This window comes from Mesoplodon mirus (genome assembly GCF_964341445.2).
Source record: "Mesoplodon mirus genome assembly, chromosome: 17".
Taxonomy (NCBI): Eukaryota; Metazoa; Chordata; class Mammalia; order Artiodactyla; family Ziphiidae; genus Mesoplodon; species Mesoplodon mirus.
In genome coordinates, this window is record NC_138993.1 from 4,463,170 (window position 1) to 4,483,120 (window position 19,951).

Consider the following 19,951-nt stretch of genomic DNA (forward strand, 5'->3'; position numbering starts at 1 on the left):
TTTCTTGGAGACGTGAATGCATTTTGCTTGCTGGTATTTAATTATTTTTCTTTTTCTTTCTTCTTAGTTTTAATTTTGATTGCTGTTACTACTGATATCTGAGCCAAAGTGGTGATGCTACCTGAGGGACATTTCTGCAACCCATAAGTCAACAGTTACATGGTAAGACTGTGTGCCTTTTACCCTTAAAGCCATTTAATTTCTATAACATTATAGTTTAGAATTTTAATTTGAAATGGAGTAGGATAAAATATGTTAGTGTTTCAAAATATTAAAATATCAATATATTTTAATATATAAATATTAACAGCAGATAATATTTTAGAGCTTTTGGTCCTAATCAACAGTGAGAGGTTGAAAGAGAAAAACTATAATTTGATATATTTGTTTCCTATTAATTTTTACGTGAACAAGTATGGATATGCAGTTTTTGACTCATTAAACTGGGGTCTCATTTCCCCCCCTATATATCTTGCCCATTTACTTTCTGTTTCCTGAGGTTTAACCAGTTCGTTACTTTTTTGGATCTTGTTAATGACGAGTGGGTATGAGAAGCTGAGATGATAAAACTTAAACCTCCTCAGGTGTTACTGTAACTCACTCTGAAGTGGAGTGGTGATTCCAACAGTGGCTCAAATGAGGTTTTGAATTATTTACGGGTTTGAATGACCTGTATTTCTCTACCTTTGAGGAATGCCTCAAGAGTAACGAGGATGGTGGACTGGGAAGGCAGGTCCTGCTTGGAACCTCACTTTCCTTCTGTACAGAATTCTGCCGTCTGTCTCGCCTGCTTTACAGAGTGAAAAAGTCACGTGATGTTTGTGGAATTGTCCTTTTTTGCATTAAGGGCAGAGGGAGAATGACAAGCCTTGGTTCTGAGATGGTATTGAGAGAGAGCGCATTACTCTCGATATCTGTGTGGGGGGCGTGCCAGGAGCCTTGACCTCTAATCCTGCCTCCCCTTGACCTTGGCCATGGCGGTCCAGTAACTTCCTATCAAAAAATTGATGTTGATTCCCATACTTCCATGTTACAGGTAATTTTCTAGGAATATGTATGAATTCTTTGACCATAGCAGAATTAAGCTAGAAATCAGTATCAGATGTTTGGGAAATCACCAAATATTTTGAAATTAAATATCACATTATAAAGATCCCATGGGTCAAAGAGGAAGTCACAAGGGAAATTAGAAAATACCTTGAATTGAATGAAAATGAAAATACAATAAGATTTATGGGATGTTCCTAAAGCAGTACTGCAAAGGGAAATTTATAGTGTTAAAGGCTTATATTAGAAAACAGAAGTTTTGAAACAATAATGTAAACTTTTACTTTATCAGCTCAGTGCTTTCTGTCCACCTAGAGGGTGGGATAGGGAGGGTTAGAGGGAGACGCAAGAGGGAAGAGATATGGGGATATATGTATATGTATAGCTGATTCACTTTGTTATAAAGCAGAAACCAACACACCATTGTAAAGCAATTATACTCCAATAAAGATGTTAAAAAAAAAGAAATTAGAAGGCATTGAACTATATTCAATATTCTGTGGTAAACCATAATGGAAAAGAATATGAAAAAGAATATATATGTGTATAACTGAATCACTTTGCTGTACAGCAGAAATTAACACAGCATTGTAAATCAACTGTACTTCAATAAAATAAATTTTAAAAAAAGAAACTAGAAGGCAAAGAGCAAATTAAACCCAGAACAAGCAGAGGAAGAAAATAATAAAGATAAGAGCAGAAAACAATGAAATAAAAAACAGGAAAAAAAAAAAAGGAAAAAAATCAGTGAAACCAAAAGCTGTTTCTTTGATGAGATCAATAAAAGTGACAAACCTGTAGTCATACTGATTAGGAAAAAGAGAGAGAAGAGGCAAAAATTTCTAATATCAGAAAAGAGAGACCATCAACATAGATCCTACAGATATTAATAGGAAGATAAGGAAATACTGTGAGCCACTTAATACATATGATAACTTAGATAAATGGACAAATTCCATCAAAGATACAACCTACCAAACCTCACTCAAGAAGAAATGGATAGGGACTTCCCTGGCGGTCCAGTGGTTAAGAACTTCGCCTTCCAATGTAGGGGGTGTGGGTTTGATCCTGGTTGGAGAGCTAAGATCCCATATGCCTTGCAAGCCAAAAGGCCAAGACATAAAACAGAAGCAATATTGTAACAAATTCAATGAAGACTTTAAAAATGGTCCGCATCAAAAAATCTTAAAAAAAAGAGAAATGGGGCTTCCCTGGTGGCGCAGTGGTTGAGAGTCCGCCTGCCGATGCAGGGGACACGGGTTCGTGCCCCGATCCCGGAAGATCCCACATGCCGCGGAGCGGCTGGGCCCGCGAGCCATGGCCGCGGAGCCTGTGTGTCCGGAGCCTGTGCTCCGCAACGGGAGAGGCCACAGCAGTGAGAGGCCCGCGTACAGCAAAAAAAAAAAAAAAAAAAAAAGAGAAATGGGTAACTTGTATAGCTCTTTATTAAAGAAATTGAATTTGTAGTTAAAAATTGTCCCCAGAAGAAAGCTCTAGGCCCACATGGTCTCATTGGTGAATTCTGCCAACCTAGTAAGAAAGAAATAATACCAATTATATACAAACCCTTCAGAAAACTATTTTATGAGGTCAGTATTACTCTGATACAAAAAACAGATATTTCTCCACAAAATATTAACAAATTAAATACAGTTTATACAGAAAGGGTAATATATCATGCCAAAGGATCATTTATTCCAGAAATGCAGGAATAATTCACAATATCAACAAACTAAACAACAGAATTTTTAAAACCCCTATGATCAACTCAATAGATGTAGATAAAGCATTTAACAATATTCATCATCCAGTCATGATTAAAAACTCAGAAAACTAAGAATAGAAGGAAACTCAAAAAAGTTGGAGTAGAAGGGAGCTTCCTGAACTTGATAAAAGCTATCTATGAAGAACCTACAGCTGATCTTAAAATTACTGGTGAAAGACTGAATGCTTTTGCCTAGCATTAGGAGCAAGGCAAGGATAGTCACTCAACGTTGCTATTCAGAATTGTCCTAGTCAGTGCAATAAAGCAGTAAAAAGAAATAAAAGGCATATGGATAGGGAAAGAAGCAAAAGCAATTTAGAACTCCCCTAGCAAGGGGCCTGAGAAACGTTGGTTTAGCCTGCCAGCCTCTGTGATATAGAAGGGAGAACAGGAGTTGGGAATAGCTGTTGAATGCCAGCACATAAAATCTACTACATTTTGGTTTCTGTGGTCATGATCTGAAAATCATAAAAGCAAGGCAACATTTATATCACTTGTGGGTTTAAATTACTGTTCTTTAACGTTTAAAGTTAAAAGTCAAAATAATCTATTGTGAGAGTCTTATTTCAGCATTTTCTTTCCGTTAATATAACTGGAAAGCCACGTGTAGTATTTAAAAGTTACGCATTGGTTTAAACTTCATTAAATAGCCTTTGTTTTTTAATTTAAAGAAAAAGGCTATCTGAAACAATATTAAGATGTCCTCTAAAACTTTGTGAGGGCAAACAACATTGTTTGTTAAATCTATTACAACTCTCACTTAACTTTGGAGAAGTTAACAGTTCTTAGAATATACTGACGTGTTTTGTATAATAATACAAGACACATATTGTGCCTTTTAATTGCTGCTATGTAATTTCCAAGTACTTGCTGCTTTTTATGGTGGTTGGCAGTGTGGAACCGAGGAAATCTTGAGTCCTGGTCCCAGTTGTCTGGGAGAATTATATGACAGGACAGTGTCTCTGGGTGGTTTTACTGGAATCATTTCTAAGTCTCTTGCAATGAAATTGTCTTTCAGCCTAAGTCGAATACTTACAAATATTAAACAAACTTAATAATTGTGTGCATTTCATTACATGTTACCGGCCCTGTCACTTGGTGCTAAGTACTTGGTATGGCACAGAGGAGGAGTGTACATTTAGAAGTTATGGAAGATCTTGGGTTCAAATGCTAAAAACATAGAGGCTTAATTAAGCTTTTGAGCAAAATCCACGTAAATCCGTGATCCTCCTTTCCCTTATCTGTAAAAGGAGGATAATAATCTTGATAAGCTGCTGAAAACATTGAAAATATTCCTCAGAGCATCTGAGAGACCATGGACCCTCAGATGGTGATGCTGGTAGAGGGTCTTAGTTGCAGAAACATCATAAGACTTCGGCACCCATTAGAACTGGTTTTGAGCTCTAAGTTCTTATACTTACGAGTCATGTCACTTTGGATAAGTTAATTTTTTTTTAAAATTTATGATCTAGTAAGCACTGTTGCATTTATTAATTTATCTATTTTTGGCTGTGTTGGGTCTTCGTTTCTGTGCGAGGGCCTTCTCTAGTTGTGGCAAGTGGGGGCCACTCTTCATCGTGGTGTGCGGGCCTCTCACCATCGCAGCCTCTCTTGTTGCGGAGCACAGGCTCCAGACGTGCAGGCTCAGTAGTTGTGGCTCATGGGCCTAACCGCACCGCGGCATGTGGGATCTTCCCAGACCAGGGCTCGAACCCGCGTCCCCTGCACTAGCAGGCAGACTCCCAACCACTGCGCCACCAGGGAAGCCCTGGATAAGTTAATTTTTGAGCCCTGAGTTCTTTATCTGTTAAGCGAGGGCAGTGCCAGCCCATAAGGTTGTAGTGGGGTGTGAATGACATAACGTATATAGTAAAATGCTTAGGTAAGTAAAATGTTCCCATTTATCACCTTTAACGGGTTTACCATCGTTAGCTTTATGATTTTGTTCCATTGGTTGATTTTCTATAAAGTGAACTAGAAACCCCGAATGATCACAGTTCACCTGTTGGACTATGTTGGGAAGAATGAAGCTGATAGGATGCCAGGCTTGATGTTTTGAGACCAAGTGTTGCAAATTTTAGACATTTTACTAGTATTTCTCTGGTACTTTCATAGTGCAAACAGTTGGGAGTGGTTAACTAAAATAACCATTCAGTTTATCTTAACTATCTTTCATGAACACAGCTTCTAGTTGCCAGAAATATTGCCATCAGGATGCTTTTGGTTTCTAAAAATACAGACTCAAGATTTGTAGCATGTCTGCTAGGGAACAGTTGGTAGGTTCTACAGCTTTACTGCTATTTTGACCTTATTTTAGGATGTCGTTCGTATGAATTGCCAACGTTTGGCTATTTTTGACCAACAAAAGTGGTAATTCCATGTGGTTCAAGTGGATATTTCAGGCTATTGGTGGTAGTGTTTTCTTTACACACTTGGTAAATGATCTAATTTTATATCTTATAGTTTGTTGTTTCCCCTAGGAGCTTAAATTTATTTTTAATGCGTTTTGGGTTTTCTTCGTTAATTTGTTTGGTGAATGTTATTCTCAAGTAATTGGTGCAAAAGAGTAGGGCAAAGAAAAATAAGTGCTACATCTTTCTTAACAAAAAGAGGAGATGCTGCCTAACCTTTGAGAAGACTTTCAGTTTATGGTCAAGTAAATAATTAGAAACAAAAACTAGAGGCTTTTGAGAATTAAACCTTGAGGTCATAGGTCATACAGGTAGAGTCTGAGTCCCTGAAAATTCTTTGAGAGCAGTTCACCCTCACAAGTGCTAAAGCACTCTGGATGGTTTTAGCTTCTGAGGGTTTATTCATGTGTTTCATGTTACGAAAATACTGCAGTGTTCACTCAGTTTAATGTTGTGTTTTATAAAGTGTCCATAGGTCATATGTTTATTGTACTTTGAATAAGAAGCTAACAATTTTAGTTTTATTTAAAAGGGCATTCGTGGAACAGACACTTAGTGTGGATCATAAACAGTGATAATAATATTGGGGTGAGCAGCTTAGGAGCCTTTCCTACGCATCACAGTGTGATCAAAGCCTGACTGTGGTGCTGGTAAACCATTCTTCCCCTTCTTGTCCAACTAAAGGGAAAAGGGAGGTACAGAGTTAGTTTTTTAATGTGTCAGGTAAGCACTGATTCCTTCACAGGGGTAGTATCTGGGGTTTGGGATCCACTTTACGCTGTTCGTGGCCTTGGTGTACCATCTCATCGGAGGTCTCATCGGAGCCCTCGGAGGGGAGCAGGCAGGCGTTGCTTCCGTCTTGTAGGTGAGGACTGGGGTGTAGCGGGATTGAGATCCTGAAGAACTTGGGTTCTGCTCGCTGGTCTGGCTTGTTCGGCTGCTGTGCCAGGGCCAGGCCCCTTTCAGGACGGCTGTCTGTGCTCACTGTTTGCACTGCCCGCTCCCTGATCGTGGAGCGGGGACACATCCACTTTGGAGGATGGAACTCTGTAGGAGAAAACTTTTCCTAGGAAGTGAGTTAGCATTTCTGTTTGCTGTATTCATCGAGCCATTAACTGTGGCGCTTGACGAGTTGCTAAATTTATCTTTTTCTGTTTTTTTCTGTCGTGGTCTTTCGTCCCATGTCTGTGGCTCACAGTAATTCTTTCTACCTGACCATCGTGTCAAAATCTAAATAGGAAATACATTTCCAGGCATCTCCCAATTTGTATTCTGCTCTTATCTCTTATCCAACCCCACGGATCCAGTTTTTAAAGCTTTATTGAGGCGTAATTGACCAACAGTAAATGATGCATATTTGAAAGGTACAGTCTGGTGAGTTCTGACCTGTGCACACAGCTGTGAGCACGCACGCTGTTGCCCATGGAAGGTTCCTCCGGCCTTTGTCACCCTCCCACATCTCCAGGCAACCACAGATCTGCTCTCTGTCGTGAGATTGGTTTGCGTTTCTAGAATGTTACTGTAAAGGAAAAGTAGTCCTCTGTGTGTCTCCTGCTTCTTCACTCTGACAACAGACGTGTGGTGTCCCCACAGCAGGCAGTTTGGTGACACTGGCCAGGTGGCTTGCAGTTCAACTCAGTTCTGACATTTATCTGGTGGAGAGGGCACCCATCCCACAGGTGAAGGGTCTGTCCCACAAGATCCCCCCCACCCCAGCCCAAGCCCCCCAGCTTCCTTTGTTACCTGCACTTCTGGCCGACTGGCTGTAAATCCAAGGTTCCCATGACCCCTGTCTGAGCTTGACTGTGCACAGAACTCAGGAAACCAGTTTACCCACTAGGTGGATGATCAGGCTGTTACAAGGACCTTCAAGGATGTGAATGAGCAGCTCTATGATGAGATGCAGAGGGTGAGGTCTGGCAGGCCCCGAACCCCATGAGTTTGGGGTGCACCACCCTTCTGCCATGTGGATGCATCCGGTTCACCAGCCTAGGAGCTCTTGAACCCCATCCTTTTGGGGGGTTATGGAGGCTTCGTGACAGGCACGATTCGTTAGGTCATTGGCCGTGGGTGACTGAACTTGGTCTCCAGCCCCTCTCCTTTCCCCAGAGGTCTGGGGGCGGGACTGAAAAGTCCAACCTTCTAATCACTGGGTTGGTTCCCCTGGCAACCAGCCCCCATCCTTAGGGAAGGTCCAGAAGTCACTTCATTAATATACGCAGGTGTGGTTCAAAGCGGTTGGTTTGTGTCAAAAGACTCCTTTATAGCTCTTATCACTTAGGAAATTCCAAGAGTTTTAAGAGTTCTGTGCCATTAATGGTGATGAAGACCAAATACGTATTAGTTATCATAAATCATAGTATCATAGTTACATAGAAGGACCCCTACAGTGTGCACTCTTTTATTGTCTGGCCTTTGTTCAGCATAGCCATCCGAGATTCATCCTTGTTGTTTCCCATATCAGTAATTCATTCCATGTTGTTGCTAAGAAGTGCATTTTGTTGGGCTTCCCTGGTGGTGCAGTGGTTGAGAGTCTGCCTGCCGATGCAGGGGACACGGGTTCGTGCCCCGGTCCGGGAGGATCCCACATGCCACAGAGCGGCTGGGCCTGTGAGCCACGGCCGCTGAGCCTGCGCGTCCGGAGCCTGTGCTCCGCAACGGGAGAGGACCGCGTACCGCAAAAAAAAAAAAAAAAAAAAAAAAGAAGTGCAGTTTGTTTATCCACTCACCTGTTGATGGGTTTTGGGGTCGTTTCTATTTTGGGGGTTGTTTTTGGCTTTTGCAGATCAAACTGTATGAACATTCACGTACAGGTCTTTGTGTGGGCATGTGCTTTTTTTTCTTTTTTAATTAATTTATTTATTTGGTCATGCTGGGTCTTAGTTGTGGCAGGCGGGCTCCTTAGTTGCAGCATGCCTGTGGGATCTAGTTCCCTGACCAGGGATCAAACCCAGGCCCCCTGCATTGGGAGCTCCAAGTCTTAACCACTGTACCACCAGGGAAGTCCCTGGGCATATGCTTTTATTTCTTCTGCGTAAATTCCCAGGAGTGGAATGGTTCCTAGGGTCGTTCTGATAAGTGTGCATTTAACTTTTTAAGAAACTGCCGAACTGTTTTCCAAAGGGATTGGGTTGTTTTCCATTCCCTTCAGCAGAGAGTTCCGGTTTCTCTACATTCTTACCGATGTTTGGTGTGGTCAGTGGTTTTGCCTTCAGCCATTCTAATAGGTGTGCAGTGCTATCGCCTTGTGGTTTTAATTTGCATCTCCTTCATGGGTAATGACTGATGCTGTGAATTGTCCTTGAGGTGCTTATTTGCCATCTGTCTGTCTTCTGTGGAGTGTCTGTTCATATATTTTGCTCATGTTTTTAATTGGATAGTTTTATTATTGAGTTTTGAGAGTTCTTTGTATGTTTTGCATGTAAGACTTTCATTCAATAAGTGATTTGCGCTTTCATCCATTTGATTAGCAATTTCCCCCCCTTTACTCTAGAATGAAGCTTTTGGGAGTGACTGGGATTATTTTACAGTCTAGATCTCCTAGGTTCCATTTATCTTTAAAAAAGTTTATTTAAGTAGCTGGTTTTGTCTGGCTGGTCAAAACAGGGAAGGAAAGCAGTTCCTGGTAAAAGCATCTCTGAGGTTCCTGGATTAGTAACATGAATCAGAATAAACTTTTATGTGCAACAGAGAAATAGAAAACAGGTGTAGGCTCAAATATAAAGTATATTCTACAGTCCCAAATGTACTGAGTGTCTGATTATATGGATACCAAGACACTATAAAATGACTTAGAAATAAAATATGAATATATTTTTAAAGCGTTTTACATCTAAAAGGAATTTAGTAATTTGTTGATGAAAAATTAATCAATAGTCAATCTAAGAAAGAAAGAGAAAATTTTATTCAGGCCATCCTGAAGATTATAACCCAGGAGGCAGTCTTTTAGAAATCTCTGAGGACTCTGCTCATTGGAGGTCAAAGCACACGTTATATAAGTTTTTGAGACAAAGAGTCATACGTCAAAGGAACATATTGACAGTTTGTGAGCCCAACAAGGCAAGTAGTGGGTCATGGTGACCCCTTGCAGGATTGAGAAAGGAATGTTATTCCTAAGCCATTGCCTCACTGGCACCAGTAGGAAGTTGCTTTTTTTGGGTGAGCAGGCATTCCTGTGTCTTTAAGGGGATCCAGTTAATATAATGTGTGATACAGATGCAAAGTGCACACTAAAGGGGGAGGGTAGTGGCCAAATGGCAGAGAAAATTTTGTTTAAAAATTTTCTTGTTCTGCCTTAAAAATAATTCTGTTTCATCACTTTAAATTAAAAAAAAAAACAACAATCCAAACTAAAGAAGGACATAACAGAGCTTAAAAGTCAATTTAAATATAGATACCCAGATAACTGGTGGAAGGTTCTAGAAGAGAAGCTTCCTTGAGCCCCATGGCCACCCCCGTGATGCCCAGGAGAGGAGGGCGGGGCAGAGACCATGGATTGTTCTTCACTTACTGGATGCTGTTCACCACTTGCTTCTCCATATCCCACTCGTGGTAGGTTATTTTCTTCACTTTTTCTGGCCTTGAGGTTTCTTTCGACAGCAGACAGACGACAAGACAGGAGCCAGTGGTGAACACGCTGGTGCAGAGGAAGCTCAGCCTCAACCTCTACTCTCTGCCTTTTCAGTTAGAACCAGATGTTAGCGTCCACCTGAAAAAATGTCCAGGGGATGTTTTGAAGCCCATAAAAGACAAGCGACCATTTCTTATCTCTGAGCGTCCTCCAAAAATAAGCACTTGACAGGGGTTTCATATCACTATGTTATTCCATAGACATAAATCTGCTTTTTTCCCCTGGGGTACTTATTATTTACTTGTTGAGGCTGTTGAGCAAAACCGAGATGATACTTTCCAACCCTTGGGAATGAACTGCATTCCTCCACTGCCTGATGTTTCCAGAGTAGCCTCCGTGCGCCGAGCCTGCACTGCAGGGCCGGTGAAGCGGTGTGAGCTCCCCACCCCCCAGTGAAGTCTTTCCAGTTGTGTTTTAATTTCCCAGGTATGAGAAATACCTTAAACTAGTGCTTGTCACCCTGGATTGTAACTTTATTGATATGCCTGCCTCTCTCACTGAACCATTACTCCTCGAGGAAAGGGATTTTGTCTTTTTTTTTTTTTTTTTTTGCGGTACGCAGGCCTCTCACTGCTGTGGCCTCTCCCGTTGCGGAGCACAGGCTCTGGACACGCAGGCTCAGCGGCCATGGCTCACGGGCCCAGCCGCTCCGCGGCATGTGGGATCTTCCCGGGCCGGGGCACGAACCCGTGTCCCCTGCATCGGCAGGCGGACTCTCAACCACTGCGCCACCAGGGAAGCCCTGTCTTATTTTCGATGTTTATTCTTTGTGTTTCCGTTGGCTAAAGTATAATAAAAATCCACGAGGTGTTTGGAGCACAGGCGAATCCAATATGGATATTTCTGGAAGCCAGCTGAATATCTAACTGGAAGGAAGGAAAGCACACCAGAGCTCGGGGGCCCTGTGAGCGCAAATCTTTTTTCGGAGGAGGAAACTGAGGCCCACCTTGGTTAAGAAACCTGCACGGGGTCACGCAGAGCCAGTGGCAGAGCTGGGCCTGGAGCCCACGTCCTCCAGTTCCTCTGTGCCTTTCTGTCCCTCATCACGCAGAAGCCTACAGACCGTGTTCCAGTAACAAAGCCTAGACATTTATCCCAGTGAAACACGACTGTTACACTTATGCAGTCTTTCCCCCACTTCGCCCCCCGACTTCATCACGACTTTCCCCTGAAGCTTACGTAAAAGAGGTGAGGCAGTGTCGTTCTAGAAGATCACAGGACAGGGTGGGCGTGGAGGAAGCCCAGGCTCTTCCTCTGGCTGCGGGAATGTGACGGCCTTGGGGGTATCTTCCGGGGAACGTCGGCAGGCAAGCGGGGTCCCGTAAAGCCAGGGAGGAGCAGACACGGTGCTTGCCCCTCACAGTCAGAGGGGCGCAGCGGGAAGCATGGTGGGCATCAGAGGCCCGGCTCTGTGCGGGCGCAGGGATGGGGCCACATGTGCTGGGATCACGTTTTTTCTGAGGACACAGCTCCTACATACAAGTCAGTGTGATTAAAACTCCGGACATGTGCAGTAGGCACACGTGTAGTCTGCTGTGTGCAGGAGAGTCTGGGCCTGTAATTTCCTCTTCTACGTGCTGCGCTGTAACTGCCAGGCATGTGGCCGTCAGAGCAGAGGTTACCAGCACATCCGGAGCAGAAGAGAAAGGATCATTAACGCTGTCAGGTTCTCTGAGCTGTGCGTGTTCTCCAGACTCAGGAAGTCCTTATGGCTGCAGGGTGGAGACAGAAATGCATCACAGTTTTGTCAGTTTTGTACACTCAACCAGGGCCATCAGTAATATAGTATTAAATATGTAATAAGGACTTAGTGCAGTTTCTTTAAGTGACACTCTGCATCCAATCAACCCTTTCTACAATCGCAATATAAACTGGGGAATGATCACAATCGTGCGTTTCTGGGCCATAAAACAAATCTCAGCAAATTTAAGGGAGTTAAAGTCAGACAAAGCATGTCCTCTGAACACAATGAAAACCACCAGCAGTAGGATATCTGGAAAAATCCACTCATTGTGTCTGTATTACGAAGTCGACTGCTTGCCCGAAAGAGATCTTCCAGATGGTTCACGTGGACAGGAATGGCCGTGGAAAGGGACATTCTGAGAACTTCATACTATTTTAAACATCTGTGGAATTGCTTCTATAATTTTTTTTAAGAAAAAATAAGCATTCCAATTAATCATGCTGTAGGAGAACTGAAGAGTTTCAGTATATGGAATTTTAAAAAGAGGGTAAATAAGTTATTGGAAGATAGGGAAGTTTGAGTGAAAGTAGAAAGCACATTGACATGATTCTAAAATTCTTTAATCCTTTGACTTTAATTACAAGAGTACTACTTGGAGAAGTTAAATGCCAGTTTGCAGACATATAGTTGCATAATGAGTAAAAGTACAGGAAAAATTCAGGTTTAGGTTAATTGTACAATAAGTAGAATTAGATGGGAAATATTAAGTATCTTATTAGATGGGAAATATTAAGTATCTTATTTTAGTAATGAATGTGATATTAATATTAAAGTAATAAGATCATTAGTATCTTACATTTTGTTGCCCAGCACACATTTTCACGTGAGCCTCCATACAGCCTGTAAGGAAGCCACGGAAGGTGTAATTAGTACACACTGACTCGGGGTTATTTTGAAAAGGTGATGCAAAAATCAACGTCTAATGTCCACTTGTATTATTCTGTGTCCTTATGGGATCCCACCTGCAGAAGTTTGACGGGGGATGTGCCTGTGTGAAAAGAGGAGAGGAGGCTGGATGAGCCATCCTGCGTGATGCACGTCCGACCCCGGGGTGGGGGCGTAGGAGAAGATTCCGTCCTGGTGGGCTGAGGTCTGCAGGAGCCCCGTCGCCGTCTGGTCTTTGCTGATTCCTCTCAGCGGCCCCATTCTCATTCCTTGCTGCTGACTGACCGTCAGCCTCCCTCTCAAGTGGTGAAGAGTTCTCCATCTCCGCTGCTCCAAAGAGCAGCGACTAATCTGGACATGGTGGTCCCACTTCCTGGTTCCGGGGGAGGGGCCCTGGCCTGGTTTCCATCGTGCCTGGAATCTAGTTGACAGTTGCGTGAACCAGGGTGTGTCTGTAAACGGAGACACTTCCTAGAAAAGTTGGACAAACTGCAGGCTTAACAGTAAACCTTATGCTACCTTGAATAGTCCTTAAGCATTTGATTAGCAGTGTTAGGTTTTTTTTCTTAGCACGTAGGGCGGCTTTGAAGAATGGTTGGGACGTTCCAGGGATGGGATGGTGAAGCACATGGAAGTTGTTTGCTGGTGACTGGTTGGATTCGCTCATTACATGTCTGTTTCTGTAATTGCAAAGCGTTTAAAAGAGAATCCATTGACTCAACATTTTCTCCTTTACCTCTTCTTTGCTCTTCCATTTATTCAAAACTGGATTCGTGTCAGATAACGGCTGTCTGGGAAAAAATACATCTGTTAGAGTACTTCACACTGACAGGAAAGCCATGAAAGTCATTGCTGGGTGATTAGAACTTTCAAAAGGAGCTGTGAAATGCAACTCTTCTGAAATTATACAGACGGCAGCATGTCCTCTCTCTGTCGTCTTGTGTATTTAGACCGGTGTGGGGACCCCACATCTAGGTGTGATGACAGTGAGAAGTGAAGGCTGGGATTAATTAGAGCTGAAATACTGAACAACAATAGGTCAGGTGCCCAGGGAGGGGCAGATAGACATACATGTGTGTGTGTGTGTATATGGGCATCATTGGGATGCTCGAGCCATGGTGTGGGCTGTGAAGGGCTTCGTGGGGAACAGTCGATAGACTCAGCCCTGAAATCTGGGCAGTGTACGGTCTGCCCTGGGGGGAGAGCCGCCCTCTGCGCTGGCCCAGTGCAGGCACACCGGCTCTGTGGGGTGCTTGGGGTAGTAAGTGGGGAGCTGTGTGAGCGTCTGACACGCAGCCTTTTCTGACTCCTTCTCAGACCTCTCACTGTTTAGAACATGGTGTATTAATAGGAGACACAAGGTACAGTGAAGCCAGTGGATCCAGAGACAACTGCCACTGACAAGAGAGTGAGTCCCTCCCAGCTCCCAGGGGAGGGGGCCACACGGGGAAGCACCAGGGCCGTCGGGAGGCAGAGGCAGGGGGTATCTGGGGGAAGGAGCCTGTCTTGTGGATTTTCACGGAGGCACCGGTGAGGCAGGGTGAGCGGGCTTAGGAGCAGCTCATTTGAATAATCTCAGGGGCTCCGGGGTGTGAGGTCACCCCTGGTGTCTGGCGCCTGGGTGATGAGGGCAGGTGGAAGGTGGCCTGCTGAGAGCAGCGGAGGTGGTGGCGAGGGCCCTGCACTGGTGGGTTTGATGGGAAAGGCGAGTTCAGGATTTGGCCAGTCCCGGGGCGGTGGGGGGGGCAGCCCCTGCAGGCTGAGCGTGGGCTCCGGTGTCGAAGCATCAGAATCCAGAAAGGACAAGATGTGGTTAACGCCCCTGTAGAGACTTAAGCTTTTCTCTTTTGTGCCCTGATAGCATCACAGGCGGGGCACCTTCAGCGAGTCTGTCAGGGACACACAGAGCCTCCAGGCAGCTCACCGATGCCAGAGGCGGTGTCTCAAGTGTAAACGTGAAGGACTTCAGCGGGGGCGGGGCGGCAGGTGGGGGGCTCCGAAGAGGCTGGTGTGGTTTTCAGGGCGGCTTGTGGGAAACGGCGTGTTAGCCCCAGATACGCCAGGACGACGACGTGATGGCACATCTGATGTCGGAGAGTCAGGGAAGGAGGGGGAGGTGCGGACCGCTTGGCCTGCTTTGGACGTGCAGGTGGGACGTCTGCGGGGTGCGTGTATAGTTAGGATTTTGTGTATCTGAACGACGGTGGACCCAAAGAAATATGGGTGGTGGGCCGGGGGGTGTCAGACTGGCAAGTTTTGGGGCTGTCAGAGGTCGAAAAATACGGGGAAAGAGGGACATTCCATCTTGAATAAATACAAATGGACGTGGAAGAGAATGTTATATACACAGCACGGGCTCCGAGCTCATGTTTACCGCAAGCCCCTGTACAGCCCTCTCGTGAGAACTTATTCGAGAGCTCGTTCACGTGCGGGCCGTCCTCACCGAGCGGCGTTCTGAGCAGGTGGGTGCAGAGCCTCGCGGGCCCCTCCGCATCCCTTGCTCACCTGCGTCTGTAGAAGCGGTGCCCCCGCCCCGCCCTGCAGCTCTCTCTGCCTCTCTTTGTGCATTGTAGTTGCTGTTGCCTAATTTCCTTCTAGTTCTCCAGTCTCTGCTGATTGGTTTTCAGTATTTTTCTTTCCTATACTTTATGCTTTTATTAAGTTTGTTAATGATTTTTCTTTTTTGCCTTATGAGATTTTCTAGTTTATTATGACTAGTTACCAGCCTCTTGCTCTAATTGATTCTCCCAGGAAGAAATGACACCTCATAGTAAATCATAGTTACACTTTTGACTAGAGACTAGTATATCTAGAATTTTCATAGTTTAACACGCTTTCCTTGGATGTGTACCTCTTCTTTGACATCATTTCTTTTTTCTGGCACCCTGGGAAATTTTTAGTTTATTTTTATGCATATAAAGATTCTCTCGTCACCACCTGGTCCCTTTCTTATTCTTTTTTAAATTAATTTATTTTTTTTGTGGTACGCGGGCCTCTCATTGTTGTGGCCTCTCCCGTTGCGGAGCACAGGCTCTGGACGCGCAGACTCAGCGGACATGCCTCACGGGCCCAGCCGCTCCGCGGCATGTGGGATCCTCCCGGACCGGAGCACGAACCCGTGTCCCCTGCATCGGCAGGTGGACTCTCAACCACTGCGCCACCAGGGACGCCCCCCTTTCTTATTCTTAATAATCACGAGATGTTTAAGGATGGGGTGGGAGACAGTGCCTATGTCTTCCTAATGTCAGCATATGTATACTTTAAGAAAAACAGTTTTAGGAACGGATGTAGAAGTATGGCTAACATCACTGAGATGAACCAGACTCTAACAGTTCCTTTGGCTGCCCGACTTCCCCAAAGTAGTCCCCTAAATAGGACTCAGATATTCTCCCATCAGTGATGTGGCTTTGGGACATCCCAGTCTGATGTTCTGGATTTGGGTGGGGAATGGGATGGCCTTGGAAGGCCAGTGAGAGCATCCTGAGGCCTGTTAAACCCACCCTGCCCAGTGGACACCGCAATGTCTGCACGGAAGGAGGCCCAGCAGGTTTTCAGTTGAAAGGGTCAGGGGCTCCTCCTCACTTCTTCCCGTTTCTAGATAATTCCAGTCTCTTCTCCTTTGGTACCTCTCAGTCTCCCACTTGAACTTGTGAAGGTGTTAGACATCAGCATCGGGCCGGTACGCAGTTGGCGCTCAGTGTTTGATGGATCCATGGCTACTGCGGTTACGTGCAGTTCTACCTTCCTTTCTTTGTTTTTTTTCAGTTGAGGCATGGTTGCTTTACAGTGTTGTGTTCGTTCCTGCTGGACAGCAAAGTGAAGCAGAGTTCCCTGTGCTATGCAGCAGGTTCTTATTAGTTATCTGTTTTATACATGATAGTGTATATATGTTCTTAGACATGATTTTAATGTAGATGTTGTTATCCGTCTTCTGTGGTTCAGCCTTATTTTCAGCCAGTGAACTGTTCCTTTTTTATTGTTAGAATCAGAGTAAGAATTAACATCATAACAATGTATGAGATATAATAAAATTAATATAATCTGTCACATTGTTTGAGTGTCCCTACATGCCAGGCCCTGTTCTAAGTGGTTTCTTGTGTAATAACACATGAAGTCCTCACTCCGTGAGGTAGGTCCCGTTGTGATCCCCGTGTTGTGGGGAGGAAAGGAAGGCATGGAGGGGTGAAGTGATGTACCACAGGCTGTGCACCTAGGTTGGTGGATGAAGTAGTATTTGGGTTGGAAGGTGTGGTCGGTGAGCTCAGCCAGCACCTTAATGGGCAAGAGGCGGAAATAGTCAATAAAAACACTGGCCAGTTGAGCAGAGCTTTTCCTCTACAGCTGCCCCTGACTTTCGCCCTCTGCTAGAGCCCTTGTGAGATAGACCCTGTCCACCCTTCTGATTTCAGGTCAGCAGTCACGTCCACAGAGAGGCTGCCTAGGGCCCCCCAGGGGGTTTCATAACTTGAGTCCACTGACCTGGGTGGTTGGACCGATGTCTCACTTCCACGGGGGAGTGGGGCCTTGTCTGTTTCACTCACCACTGGGTCCTCGTCACCTTGCACACTGCCCGGTGTCGGGTCAGTGCTCAGCAGGTGTTTATGGGATGTGTGAACCGAGGTAACGGAGAAGGGAGGAAGGAAAGAAAGATTTACCGTGTGCCTCGCTAGTTCCGGGTTCTTGAGGTGAGCCCTGGTGCCAGTTGGGGATAAATTTAATTCAGTAACAGAACACCCAGCAACAGTGACTTAAACAAGGTATTATTTGTCTCCTGTAACAAGAATTCCAGATTGCGGCTGCGGGGCCGGTTTCATTGCTCAGACGCCACCAGGCTCCTTGGCTCTTCTCGGTTGCTGCTCCTGTGAATTGGGCCTTGTGGTCACCCTGTCAGGGTGGCAGTGTGTCCCAGTCATTGGGTTTTCTCCTGCTGTAGGGGGCAGTAGATTTGCTGCATACGTGGTAGGCTTGAAATTCTATATACCTCCTTCCACGAAAAGCTGAGATGTCCTTGGCTGTATAATGTACTTTTTGAGGAGAGAAGTGGCTTGAACTCCCAGGGTGATGGCGAAGGCTTTCCCGAGTGTCCGGTGACCCTTTGCAGCCCAGGTTCGGCCTTTCCCGTGTCCTAGTCTGTAAGCTCTGCCTATGGTTCTGGGCTGTTGTGTCCTTTCCTCTCTTAGTACGCGTGGGCTTGTGACTTTCCTCTCTCTTGTCATTTTAGCGGAGTGGGGGAAAGGTAAAAATGCACGTATTCAGTCGCTAATGCTTAACTGGAAATCTTGCGTACATCCTTTTTCTACAAAAGTAGGATTGTGCTGTCCATATATCTTTGAAATCTATGGCATTCATGTAAGTAATTCGACATCTGTTGCTTATTGAGCCGATTCTCTCACATAGAAATGATAGGATAATGCAGATTCCTGGAAAAGAGTCAGTTTTCCCGGGAGTTGAAACTCTAGGCTTGTTAAAATGTGAATATGAGCTTTTAAAACTGTCTTTTTTAATTTTCAGATTGTGAGCCATGCCTTTAGTGAAGAGGAACATCGAACCCCGGCACTTGTGCCGGGGAGCCCTGCCCGAGGGCATCCCCAGTGAACTCGAGTGTGTGACCAACAGCACCCTGGCCGCCATCATACGCCAGCTGAGCAGTCTGAGTGAGCGCTCTTGTCTCGGGTCTCCTTTCTTCTGATTACCAGTGACATATTAATTTTAACAAATTTAGCAAATTGATTTCGATTCAATAGTTATGTGATTGTCCAGAGAAGAGGCTGCAGCTTTGAAGGAGAGAGCCTCCCTCCCGCCCACCCTCCCTCTTGAATTTCCCAGCGTGCAGTCAGCTGTGGCCCCCTCACTGGTCTGGTGATACCAGCTTCGTGTGATGAAGTTAGCATTGACCAGTTCACAAGTTACTAGGTACCACCAAATGTGTAGATTTAAAGTAGTGTTCATTTTTAAAAGCTAATTAAAAATGAGGGTAAAATAATTGGCATATTAAAAAACGTGAATTATGCATTAAACTTGGACAGGACTAATTTTTTTTCAGTGTAATGAATTGAAAACTAGGTCACACCTATGATATGCCCGGCTTTAGAAGAGAGGCTCAGTACATGTTTGTTGATTGAATAATGTTCCAAATAAATCAAAGAATCAAGCCCCAAGCTAGTGAGACTTGCTGATTTTAACCTACTAAAGGTTAAAATGCAGGTATTGACTTCCAAATTGAGGTCAGCAGATGAGTTGATGGTTACACATATGCAGTGCCATGTACACATTACATACACAGATTATAGAAATAGAAGCAAACGCAAGCGTAAGGAAGAGAGGACTTCCTGTTACTCTAATTTTGAACATTAATATGAAATACGCAAGAAATATTCCATATCTTAAGACTCACATATGCATGAAAATGCGTTTCCTTCAAAGCTTTTTGAAGTTGCAGTCTTTCTCCCTAACTTTTATGTTTACGTCGTGATCTTATTTTCTCACTTTGTCCCACTCCTTTTCGGTTTAGATGGTTCACACTGCATTTTGGATGACAGGTTTTCACAGTTAAATTTTCAGAACCTCTGTTAATAATAAGAAAATCCTCCATGAAATTTCACATCCTGGCTGCATCAAGCAGGGGAGAGTGGTTTTAAAAATAACTCAAGTGCTTTTATTTGTTTTGAAGAAGAAACACTATGGATGAGTATTTTTTTTTCTTTAAAAGAATTGTAGCACATCATTATTGATATATTTTTGATATATTATGTCTATAATCATTGGCTAAACAAAAGTAATTTGGAAATTGCTTAAAATGTGCTTCAAAATAGATTTCTTCTGGAATCTGAACTAATTATAATTGATTTTTGGTAATGGTTGTTGGTAAAATGTATAAATTCATATAATTACAGGAGGATACCTTGTAAATTATTGAAGGGTGAAAGTATTTCTCTGTGCATTCATGTATCTCCGTAAGAATGTTTTTTTAGTCTCTTGTTTTCTTATGGCTGAAACGTCTATTGGCATAAGGTCTAAGTGATGAAAACCGACATGAACTGTTAAGGGTTTAATAATCACACCACGTCTCGTGCACAGTGTTACATCAGAGGTGCCTGCTTGGCCACAGTCTCTTCTAAGTGCAACTACCCGCAGGGTACGTTTTGTTCTGTAGAGTCCGTGTGTAGGGAATGATCACAGCCCCTCGGAGGATGTCTGCATCCTCACCCTGGGAACCCGCAGATGTGCTGTGTGACTGGGCAAGGGGAGGATTAAGGCTGCTCGTCAGCTCACCTCACGAGAAGGAGGTTATCCTGGGCTGTCTGGTGGGCCCTGTGTAATCCCGGGGGTCCTGTAAGTGGGACGAAGGAGTGTCAGAGTGATAGGATGGGAGGAGGATCCATCAACCGTTGCTGGCTCCGAAGACAGGAGAAGAGGCCACGAGCCAAGGAGTGCAGGTGGCCTCTGTACATTGCAAAAGGCCGGGAGCT

The 19,951-nt window shown here is 44.3% G+C and overlaps 1 protein-coding gene across 2 annotated transcripts in view; it reads left to right on the top strand.

The window, feature by feature from the left end:
• Positions 1–19,951, top strand: part of WASF3 (WASP family member 3) — a 92,424-nt gene that overhangs the window by 34,441 nt on the left and 38,032 nt on the right. For both annotated transcript variants that reach the window (XM_082601910.1, XM_082601911.1), the window contains exons 2-3: positions 68–162; positions 17,994–18,136. In XM_082601910.1, the coding sequence (XP_082458036.1) occupies positions 18,004–18,136 (133 nt within the window). In that variant the 5' untranslated portion in view covers positions 68–162; positions 17,994–18,003. The remainder of the gene's footprint in view (positions 1–67; positions 163–17,993; positions 18,137–19,951) is intronic.